Raw genomic sequence first — 12309 nt, 5'->3', positions numbered from 1 at the left:
GAAGGGATATTTTGACATGCCCCAATTTCCCTAGTCTCCTAGAAATTTCTCTGTTTCATTTTTAGAGAATTTTGCTGAGGACAGTATTCCTGTAGCAGTATGAGCTCTGGGCAGTCCTGTTGGCTAGGTTTATCATTGGCAGAGACTGCAGGAGTCCTCAGTAGTAAAACATTTAGGTGTGGGTGGTTTTTGGTTTTATTTTTTTAGGTGGTGAGGGCTGATTTCTTCCTTGATGACAAAGGCTTCTGGGGTCCTTCCTCTCTCCTTTTCCTCTGGAGACAGAGGTTACTACTGAAAGACTTCTTTCTGCTAAACTTTGCTAGACTGGGGGATATGGTGGTGCAAGTAACTTCCTGCACTTTTCTATGCCGATATCCTTTGTTTTTAGTCTCCACTGGGTTATTGTAGCTGCTTCATTGTATTCTGGAGCTCTCCCAGAGCTATGTTTTTGTTACGGGATGAATACTACTACTGAGATCTCTTAGTCTGCCATCTTACTGCATTACTCTCTGACTTTTATTTTTTTATCTTTCATATTTCCCTCCTTTTCTTTTCTCTCTCCTTCAACTCCCCCCATCTTCTTTCTTTTCTTTTATCTTGATGGTTTGTATAGTGCTATATATGAAGAAGTGCTGTTGATTAATGTGATAAACTCTTTACAGGAATATAAAAAAATACATTTTTTAAAAGTTTTTTTTTAATCCTTATAATTATTTACTTTATTATTTTGTTGTCTGATTTATTTTCTCCTTCATTCCAGTTTGTCTTACACAAAACACAAATTGGCTCTAATTTTACTTTGTCTCTTACTGGGAAGGAAGTCCCGCCTTATCATGGGTGCTGGCAAAGCTTCTAGACTCACACAGAGTGTCCAGATAAAACATGTCATACACATTATCTTTCTGCCTCAGTGACTTCAGGCATGTCCCATCTTTCTCAGTTAACTGCCCACAACTTTGGCCTACTTTTAAAACTAATAAAGCAGGACACTTCCTTGCTACAAAAATCTCTATTCTATCTGCTGTGTGTACCTTTTATTCTCTAAGAAAGTATCAGTTATGAAGACTTATTTAATGACAATTGTCATCCTTCTGATCCTGGTTCATAAGACTTCAGGTAACTCAAGCTACTCTCAAAATTTCTGGGGTCCTGCATATGGTTTGTAATTTTGGTGACCTAGTGTCAGACGGCTTAGGGTGTTAAGTCCAAGTTCATGTAATACCAGAGTCTTACTGGCTTTGCACTGCTATGTTTAACTCAAGGATTTTGTGCTCCTGGGTGGTGTAATGGTGGAGAAAATTGAGCACGGAGTATATTAAGATAGCAGTGTCATTGAGGTGAGAGTTTGGGATGTGGGTTAGGTGTGAGGAATTGAGTCCAAGCTGAGAAAGTATAAGATCAATCAAAATGTTACTTTGGAGATTGGAAACTAGATTGTGTTGCACAGAGGATAGGACCTTTTGGTTGGAGTGATGGTAGAAAAACAAATAATGATTATTTGGAAGTGAGGGATTGTATCTGATGCACTGCACATGAACTTGGGCAAACTCCAGGAGATGGTGAGGGACAGGGAGGCCTGGTGTGCTGCAGTCCATGGGGTCACAAAGAGTTGGACATGACTGGGTGACTGAACAAGAACAAGTAAGCTGGGCTGATGGTTTGAGATAGGTTGGGTTGGAAATTATATTTGTGATTTAATGGATCTTTCAGTGAAGTTGGGTAAAGCTGGGAATAAATGGCATTTCTATGTGGGTCAATTGTTGAGTTGAAGCTAGATATTGGTGTTGATAGACTTATTAAGTGTTGCATTTGTTGCGTTGATTAGTGTTGTGGTTATCTTGAGATTGGGGTTAAGGATAAAGATAGAGCTGGGGTTTGGAGTTAGGTTTTTTTTAACCAGTGCTTGTTTCAAGGGGGGTAAATGTAAGGTTTATATGGATAGAGTTTGCATTAGTCTGGGGTATGGGCTGGGTGGATTTGATGGAGACCCCATGAGTTGATCACAGCTTGGCTGTTATTAAAATATCAGTCATTGAGCTCTGGGTTAAATGTATTGAATGTTACTTTACCCTTCTTCAAAATCTCCCTTGACTGAGAGTCTCATTAACCATAAATAGACTTCCAGGTAGAAGGCAGTGCAAGTATATAAAACCAGGAATCTCTGATGTTTCCAGATTCCTTCAAGCCTCAACATGTCAAGTAACTCTTCCCTTCACACACACACACACACACACACACACACCCCAGTTTACAACAAAAACATAGGAGAAGCTTTAACTATTCCAAGACTGTTGGAATAGTTAGACAACCAAGATTGTTACCTATTTCTTGGGCTTGAGCTCAGAATGACTATGTTTAGACTTTTCCTTCCCCTCTTGCTACATCTCCTACTCCAACATTTCTTCTTTACCACCACTTTCTTTTTTCTCTCCACCCTCCTACTCCCTTATTCCTTGATATATTTTACCTTTTTCCTTGAGGTATACTTGTTCCCATGCTTAGTATATTGGAATAGTAGTGGCCATTGCAAGTGGGTTTACAAATAAAAGGAAGGCAGAGCTTTATTCATCAAGAATTATAAAGAATTATTTCCTTAATGATTAATATGAAAATGAAAATCATCCAGTCAAGTCAGACTCTTTGCAACCCCATGGACCCATGGGATTCTCTAGGCCAGAATACTGGAGTGGGTAGCCTTTCCCTTCTCCAGGGGATCTTCCCAACTCAGGGATCGAACCCAAGTCTCCTGCATTGCAGGCAGATTCTTTACCAGCTGAGCCACAAGGGAAGCCCAAGAATACTGGACTGGTAGCCTATCACTCTTCTCCAGGGGATCTTCCCAACCCAGGAATTGAAACTGGGTCTCCTGCATTGCAGGCAGATTCTTTACCAACTGAGCTATCAGGGAAGCCCAATGATTAATATATCCATCTGGAATAATTCATCTCTAGGAACTGTTTTAAACAATCTACTTCAATAAGAAAATTGAAAACTACTTGATCTACTTGAAACCCAAGTGAATGAATGAGTGAGTGAAAGTCATTCTGTGATGCCCAACTCTGTGTGACCCCATGACCCAGGCTCTTCTGTCCATGGAATTCTTCAGACAAGAATACTAGAGTAGGTTGTCATTTCTCCAGGGGATCTTCCTGATCCAGGGATTGAACCCGCACCCCTTTTGTCTCCTGCATTGGCAGGCAGGTTCTTTACTATTAGCGCTGATGCCCTATAAATGTCAATTAGGTCCAATTGGTCCAATGTGTTGTTTAATGCTTGTGTTTCCATATTAATTTCCTATCTTAATGATCTGCCCATTGGTGTGAGTGGGGTGAAAACAACACTCAAACACCCAGACTCACATACTTACTATGAGAAAAGAAGAAAAAAAGAAAAATGGTAAAAACAGGACTCAAAAAAGAAGAGCTGCGTTCTAAACACAGCCCATCCCCATCTCCTTAACTAGCTCTTCCTCCTGGCAATCATAAGTCCATTGTCTGTTGTGAGTCTCCTTCCATTTTGTAAGTTCATTTGTATTTATTTTTTTAATTCTATGTATAAACAAGGACCTTGACTAGTTTTATTCACATATGAAATAAATTAGGATGTGACTGAACAGTCAGATTGTTTATTACTCTCAGAACAAGTCTTAAAGGTGCTATTATTATCTAAATAGTGGATAATTGTGGTGTGATTTCAATAAGGAAAACTCCTTGTTTCTTGGTTCCATTATTTGTATGTAATAAGTTGGGAGATGACTCGAGGTAATTATTGATATTATAGGGATTACAAAGCACATATACATGAATATATGTGTATCCATCTATTATTGACTTAATTTTGTTATATATATATATATATCCATAATTAACAAATATAAATACTACTGAAAAAAGGACCTATTCTATAACACATGGAACTCCAGTCAATGTTAAGTGGCAGCTTGGATGGTTGTGAGGAGAATGGATACATGTATATGTATGGCCAAGTTCCTTCACTGTTCACATGAAATTATCACAACATTGTTAATTGGCTATACCCCACTATAAAATAAAAAGTTCAAAAAAGAAAAAAGAAGAGAGCAATCAAGCCAAAACAAACCCCTAACTGGAAATGAATACTAAAAACTAGACTTGCAAAAATACAAAATCCAAAAACATGGAAAAAATGCAATATAACTAAAGAGTACTGTAAAAAAATAAAATAATTCTATTTAAAGGTAAAATGTTTTTTAAAGAAAAAGTGAAGTAAAGAAATAAAAATTAAAGGAATAATAAAGAGAGAACAACATTAGAACAATATGAAAAAGAAAGTATATATATATATATATATATATATAGAGAGAGAGAGAGAGAGAGAGAGAGAGAGAGAGTGGTAGTGAGAATATCTTCCTAAGTCTTCCCTTGAAGTCTCCACACAGTGAGCACCAGCCAGTCTGCCTACTCAGGAAGCCCTCCAATATTTCTAGGAAGGTCTCTGAGCCTGCTGTGAACACTGTGGAGTCAGCTCCTACTCAGATCTGGCCTTGCTCCAGCTTGTTGTTACTTCCAGTGCCCACAATTGTCCTTAAAGTCCACGATCTTAAGCTGATGAAGTGTTAGTTGCTCAGTCGTGTCTGATCCTTTGCAGTCCCATGGACTGTAGCCTACCAGGCTCCTCTGTCCATGGGATTCTCCAGGCAAGAATACTAGAGTGGGTTGCCATGCCCTTCTCCAAGGTACCTTCCTGACCCAGGGATCAAACCCAGGTCTCCCGCATGGCAGGCAGATTCTTTACCGTCTGACCCACCTGGGAAGCCCTTTTTTAAAGCTAATGGTAGGTGGGGGATTTAATCCACTATACCTGCTGCTACAGGAGTGAATGCCCTTCCTCTTCTTCAGTCACACAACTCCTGGTGCTCTGCTTTGGTTCTGGTCCTGTCTCTGCTTGTAGGCCGCCCTCTGGTGTCTGTTCCCTGCCCAGACAAGAGGGCTCACTCATTTGGGCTGGGGAGAGGGAGGGATACGACTGCCACATGGGGATGTAGCAGGGAGTGCCCGAAGAGGCAGAGTCCTGCAGAAAGTTGCTACAGTCTGAGGCAGGTCATGCACTCTCCCAGAGGTATTGGCTTTGGGTTGTGGGTCCCTAGGAAGAACCAAGCTGCATAGGCTCCTGGAAAGGTGTGGGCAGTAACATGTGCCTTCTCAAGGCTTGGTGGCAACTGCTACCTGTGGGTCAGGACCACAGTGGCAGCCTTTCATTTGCTGCCTCAGGCACTCTACCTGGGTTTGGCAGTGGCCTGTCTGCTTGCATTTCCCTCTCTGGGAATGGAAACTGTAGTTGTGTCTATTTATACTTCTGGCACTCCTGCTACTTTGGCATTGGCTTTGAACAGGAGTGTCTACTTCTGGTGTTGGCAGTTCATAGCCATTGTTCATCCCACCTCTGGCATTCACAAAGGCAGCTTCTGGAAATTTGTGAGTGCAGGGAGCAGGAAGGTCCCTGCAGTAGTCATCTCTTGCTTCTCTGGGAGGCCCATGCTTTTCCCTGGACTCCTTCTGCTGTGTCATATTAGCCCCCTCAGAGTATCTTCATGACAGTCAACCCTGGTCCTCTCCCTGGGATCTGACCCCTGAAGCCCGAGCCTCAGCACCCAGCCCCCACTCACCATGGTGAACATGTAAGCTGCTTCCTGGCTGGGAAGTGCTGTTTGGCAGCTATCTCTGTGGTGAATTCTTTCTGTTTTGCCTTCCAAGCCCCTGTTGCAGTGTTCTCCTTTGAGGTTTTGAAGGGTTCTCCCCCATTCCCACTCATGAGGGAGTTTCTGAGTGTGTGGATACTTTTCCTCCTTCACAACTACCTCCCTGGGGCACAAGTCCCCATTTTGAAATCATTTGTCTCTTTTTTTCCATCTCTATCTTTTGGTCTACTTCATTCTGAGGAATTGGCTTGGCCTTTTTGGAAGTCTGGGGAAATTATGGACAATGTGAAAGGCAGAAAAAGATAAAATAATAGCAAAAGAAAAGCCAACAAAGATGAAGCAGGTCATACAGGTCAATAGCAGAAAAACAAGCAACCCAATAAAAAAGCAGACAGAAAGGGACACTAAATAGTGATCAAAGGATCACTCCAGAAAGAAGATATAAAAATTATAAATATATATGCACCCAACATAGGAGCACCACAATATGTAAGGCAAATGCTAACAAGTATGAAAGGGGAAATTAACAATAACACAATAATAGTGGGAGACTTTAATACCCCACTCACACCTATGGATAGATCAACTAAACAGAAAATTAGCAAGGAAACACAAACTTTGAATGATAAAATGGACTGGTTAGACCTAATTGATATCTATAGGACATTTCACCCCAAAACAATGAATTTCACCTTCTTCTCAAGGGCACATGGAACCTTCTCCAGGATAGATCACATCCTGGGCCATAAATCTAGCCTTGGTAAATTTAAAAAAAAAATTGAAATTGTTCTAAGCATCTTTTCTGATCACAATGCAGTAAGATTAGATGCCAATTACAGGGAAAAAACTATTAAAAATTCCAACATATGGAGGCTAGAAAACATGCTTCTGAATAACCAATAAATCACAGAATAAATCAAAAAAGAAATCAAAATATGCATAGAAATGAATGAAAATGAAAACACAACAACCCCAAACCTATGGGACACTGTAAAAGCAGTGCTAAGGGGAAGGTTCATAGCAATACAGGCTTACCTCAAGAAACAAGAAAAAAGTCAAATAAATAAGCTAACTCTACACCTAAAGCACCTAAAAAAGGAAGAAATGAAGAACTCCAGGGCTAGTAGAAGGAAAGAAATTATAAAAATTGGGGCAGAAATAAATGCAAAAAAAAAAAAAAAAAAAAAAAACCAAAAGAGACCATAGCAAAAATCCACAAAGCTAAAACTGGTTCTTTGAGAAGATATAAAATTGACAAACCATTAGCCACTCATCAAGAACAAAGGGAGAAGAATCAAATCAACAAAATTAGAAATGAAAATGGAGAAATCACAACAGACAACACAGAAATACAAAGGATCATAAGAGACTACTATCAGCAACTATATGCCAATAAAATGGACAATTTGGAAGAAATGGACAAATTCTTAGAAAAGCATAACTTTCCAAAACTGAACCAGGAAGAAATAGAAAATCTTAACAGACCCATCACAAACACAGAAATCAAAACTGTAATCAGAAATCTTCCACCAAACAAAAGCCCAGGACCAGATGGCTTCACAGCTGAATTCTACCAAAAATTTAGAGAAAAGCTAACACCTATCCTCCTCAAACTCTTCCAGAAAATTGCAGAGGAAGGTAAGCTTCCAAACTCATTCTATGAGGCCACCATCACCCTAATACCAAAACCAGACAAAGATGGCACAAAAAAAGAAAACTACAGGCCAATATCACTGATGAACATAGATGCGAAAATTCTTAACAAAATCCTAGCAAACAGAATTCAACAACATATAAAAAAGATCATACATCATGACCAAGTGGGCTTTATCCCAGGGATGCAAGGATTCTTTAATATTTGCAAATCAATCAATGTAATACACCACATTAACAAATTTAAAGATAAAAAGCACATGATTATCTCAATAGATGCAGAGAAAGCCTTTGACAATTTTCAACATCCATTTATGATAAAAACCCTCCAGAAAGCAGGAATAGAAGAAACATACCTCAACATAATAAAAGCTATATATGACAAACCCACAGCAAGCATTATCCTCAATGGTGAAAAATTGAAAGAATTTCCCCTAAAGTCAGGAACAAGACAAGGGTGCCCACTCTCATCACTACTATTCAACATAGTTTTGGAAGTTTTAACCACAGCAATAAGAGAAGAAAAAGAAGTAAAAGGAATCCAGATTGGAAAAGAAGAAGTAAAACTCACTGTTTGCAGATGACATGATCCTCTACATAGAAAACCCTAAACACTCCACCAGAAAATTAATCAATGAATTAATAGAGCTAATCAATGAGTCTAGTAAAGTTGCAGGATATGAAATTAACACATAGAAGTCCCTTACATTCCTATACACTAACAATGAGAAAACAGAAAGAGAAATTAAGGAAACAATACCATTCACCATTGCAACGAAAAGAATAAAATAGTTAGGAGTATATCTACCTAAAGAAATGAAAGCCCTATATAGAAAACTATAAAACACTGATGAAAGAAGTCAAAGAGACACAAATAGATGGAGAAATAGACCATGTTCATGGATTGGAAGAATCAATATAGTGAAAATGAGTATACAACCCAAAGCAATCTATAGATTCAATGCAATACCTATCAAGCTACCAACGGTATTTTTCACAGAATTAGAACAACTAATTTCCACAATTTGTATGCAAATACAAAAAATCTCAAATAGCCAAAGCAATCTTGAGAAAGAAGAATGGGCCTGGAGGAACCAACCTGCCTGACTTCAGGCTATACTACAAAGTTGCAGTCATCAAGACAGTATGGTACTGGCACAAAGACAGAAATATAGATCAATGGAACAAAATAGAAAGCCCAGAGATAAATCCACACACCTATGGACACCTTATCTTTGGCAAAAGAGGCAAGAATATTCATTGGGAAAAAGGCAATCTCTTTAACAAGTGGTGCTGGGAAAACTGGTCTACCACTTGTAAAAGAATGAAACTAGAACACTTTCTAACACCATACATAAAAATAAATTCAAAATGGATTAAAGATCTAAATGTAAGACCAGAAACTATAAAACTCCTAGAGGAGAACATAAACACTCTCTGACATAAATCACAGCAAGATCCTCTATGACCCACCTCCCAGAGTAATGGAAATAAAAGCAAAAATAAACAAATGGGACCTAGTTAAACTTAAAAGCTTCTGCACAACAAAGGAAACTATAAGCAAGGTGAAAAGACAACCTTCAGAATGGGAGAAAATAATAGCAAACAAAGCAACTGACAAAGAATTAATCTCAAAAATATACAAGCAACTCCTGCAGCTCAATTCCAGAAAAATAAGCGACCCAATCAAAAAATGGGCCAAAGATCTAAACAGACATTTCTCCTAAGAAGACATACAGATGGCTAACAAACTCATGAAAAGATGCTCAACATCACTCATTATCAGAGAAATGCAAATCAAAACCTCAATGAGGTGCCATCTCACACCAGTCAGAATGGCTGCTATCCAAAAGTCTACAAACAATAAATGCTGGAGAGGGTGTGGAGAAAAGGGATCCTTCTTACACTGTGGGAATGTGTAACTAGTACAGCCACTATGGAGAAGAGTGTGGAGATTCCTTAAAAAACTGGAAATAGAACTGCCATATGACCCAGCAATCCCACTTCTGGGCATACACACCAAGGAAACCAGAATTGAAAGAGACACGTGTACCCCAATGTTCATCGCAGCACTGTTTATAATAGGCAGGGCACGGAGGCAACCTAGATGTCCATTGGCAGATGAATGGATAAGAAAGCTGTGGTACATATACACAATGGAATATTACTCAGCCATTAAAAAGAATACATTTGAATCCGTTCTAATGAGGTGGATGAAACTGGACCTATTATACAGAGTAAAGTAAGTCAGAACAAAAAACATCAATACAGTATACTAATGCATATATATGGAATCTAGAAAGATGGTAACGATGACCCTATATGCGAGACAGCAAAAGAGGCACAGATGTACAGAACAGACTTTTGGACTCTGTGGGAGAAGGCGAGGATGGGACGATTTGAGAGAATAGCATTGAAACATGTATATTATCATATGTGAAAGAGATCGCCAGTCCAGGTTCAATGCATGAGACAAGGTGCTCAGGCCTGATGCACTGGGATGACCCTGAGGGATGGGATGGGGAGGGAGGTGGGAGGAGGGTTCAGGATGGGGAACACATGTACACCCATGGCTGTTTCATGTCAATGTATGGCAAAACCCACTGCAATATTTTAAAGTAATTAACCTCCAATTAAAATAAATAAATTTTAAAAAAAGAAGAAAGAAAAAGCAGACAGAAGACCTAAACAGACATTTATCCAAAAAAGACATACAGATGGTTAGCTAACAGACACATGAAAAGATGCTCAATATCTCTACTTATTATAGAAATGAAAATCAAAACTACAATGAAATATCACCTCACACCTGTCAGAATGGCCATTACAAAAAGCCTACAAACAATAAATGCTGGAGAGGGTGTGGATAAAAGGGAACACTCTTGCCCTGTTGGTGGGAATGTAAATTGATATAGCCACTATGGAGAACTAAAGGAGATGCCTTTAAAAATTAGGAATAAAAATATCATAAGACTGAACAACCCACTACTGGGCATATAACCTGAGGTAAACATAATCGAAAAAGACACATGGACTCCAATGTACGTTGTACCACTATTTACAATAGCCAGGACATGGAAGCAACCTAGATGTCCACTGACAGATGAATGGATAAGGAAGCTGTGGTACATATATACAATAGAGTATTACTCAGACATAAAAAAGGATGTCTTGAGTCAGTTCTAATGAGGTGGATGAAACTAGAGCCTATTATACAGAGTGAAGTAAATGAGAAAGAGAAAAATGAATATTGTATATTAATGCATATACACAGAATCTAGAGAAATGGTACTGGTAACATATTTGCAGACCAGCAAAGGAGATGCAGACATAAAAACAGACTTGGGGGCACAGTGGGAGGAGAAGATGGGATGAATTTAGAGAGTATCATTGATGCATATACATTACCAGATGTGAAATAGATAGCCATTGGGAATTTGCTGTATGATGCTCGGAACTCAAATCTGATGTTCTGTGACAACCTAGAGAGATGGGATGGGGTGGGAGGTGGGAGGGAGGTTCAAGAGGGAGGGGACTCAGGTATACCTAAGGCTGATTCATGTTGATGTATAGCAGAAACTGAAACAATATTGTAAAGCAATTATCCTCCAATTAAAAAAATAAAGTAATAAAATAAAATTGCAAGAAAAAATAACAATAGGAACAACAACAAAGCCTAAAGTTTGTTTCCCTTTTAGTAAGTGCCAGACAGTGTTTTAAGCATTTTAAAACATTAACTCATTCAATAATCACAACAACTTCAAGAAGTAGCTTACTATTATTGACATTGTAAAGCTGAGAGCAATAGACAGAGAGATAAAGTTACTTATTCAAAAACCAAGATGTAGCAAATAACAGAGCCTGGATTTGAATCCAGATGATGTTTATTATAGCTCCTATGTCCTTAACATTTTATGTCTTGTTATCATGGTTGTATAGCGATTAACAACGTCATATCTTTCTCAGGAAGCATGAAGAATTTACCGAGAAGACAGACGATAGAGAAAGAAAAGAAATGTGAGAATAACCAAGGATTCTGCAGAAAGAAATGCCAAGACCAAGAAGTTGAACTGCGCTACTGTTTAAGTGGCAAAATGTGCTGTATAAGTACATATTCAACCTTAATTACTTATCTAGAAAAGGAAACTATTCACACAAGACATTTAGGTACCACCTTAAGTGAACATGTTTACTGAAGATTATCAACTTTGCCCCTTTTGAAAACCTTCCTGTTAAAATGTCAAGTTTTTTTCATTATAAAATTTCATCCCAGCCTTCTCTGTCTGTCTTTTATCCTATGAAGATGATTCGAGGAGGAAAGTTGGGTTGGAACCATAGAATTTGGTGAAATGCTCCAGTCAAAAAAGCAAAGAAAATGATGTGATAGTTCAGTAGATGTAGAGTACAGAAGATGGGAGATTATACCTTGCTTGCTTACCACAGAGTGTGTAAAAGGCATGAGCAAGCACATCACAAAATCGGGTATCTAGATGGTCACTAAAAAGGGTGTCAATACTCATTAACCATCAAATCAATTAAACCGTCAGTGATATGTTACTTAGCATACACAAAATGGTTGAACATGATAGTTTAATATGTTGCTAAGGATGTGGAGGAACTGGAACACCTATATGCTGCTGGTAGGTAAGTTGCTCAGTTGTGTCTGACTTTGCAACCCCATGGACTGTAGTCTGCCAGGCTTCTCTGTCCATGGGGATTCTCCAGGCAAGAATACCAGAGCGGGTTGCCATGCCCTCCTTTAGAGGATCTTGCCAAACCAAGGATCAAACCTGGGTCTCCTGCTTTATAGGCGGATTCTTTACCATCTGAGTCACCAGGGAAGCTGGTAGGTATATAAATGAAAAATTCAACATATGCATCTCACATGCTTCACCATATACAGATACATAACAGAAAAAAGTACAAATGTGACCCAAAGGCATGTATAAGAATGTTCACAGAAGCATCATCTTAGCTGT

General features: G+C 38.8%; 1 protein-coding gene across 1 annotated transcript; it reads left to right on the top strand.

Moving 5' to 3' along the window:
* The first annotated feature begins 1058 nt into the window (after positions 1 to 1058).
* LOC133045279 (beta-defensin 29-like) lies at positions 1059 to 11526 on the top strand. The gene is made up of 2 exons (XM_061127566.1): positions 1059 to 1116; positions 11297 to 11526. Exons 1-2 carry the CDS (start codon positions 1059 to 1061, stop codon positions 11524 to 11526), a joined length of 288 nt encoding a protein of 95 aa, XP_060983549.1.
* Positions 11527 to 12309: the final 783 nt, after the last annotated feature.

Source organism: Dama dama, chromosome 23 (genome assembly GCF_033118175.1).
Source record: "Dama dama isolate Ldn47 chromosome 23, ASM3311817v1, whole genome shotgun sequence".
In the NCBI taxonomy this organism is placed as follows: domain Eukaryota; kingdom Metazoa; phylum Chordata; class Mammalia; order Artiodactyla; family Cervidae; genus Dama; species Dama dama.
Note: the sequence above shows the minus strand (reverse complement) of the source record. Positions and strands in the feature narration are given on the sequence as shown.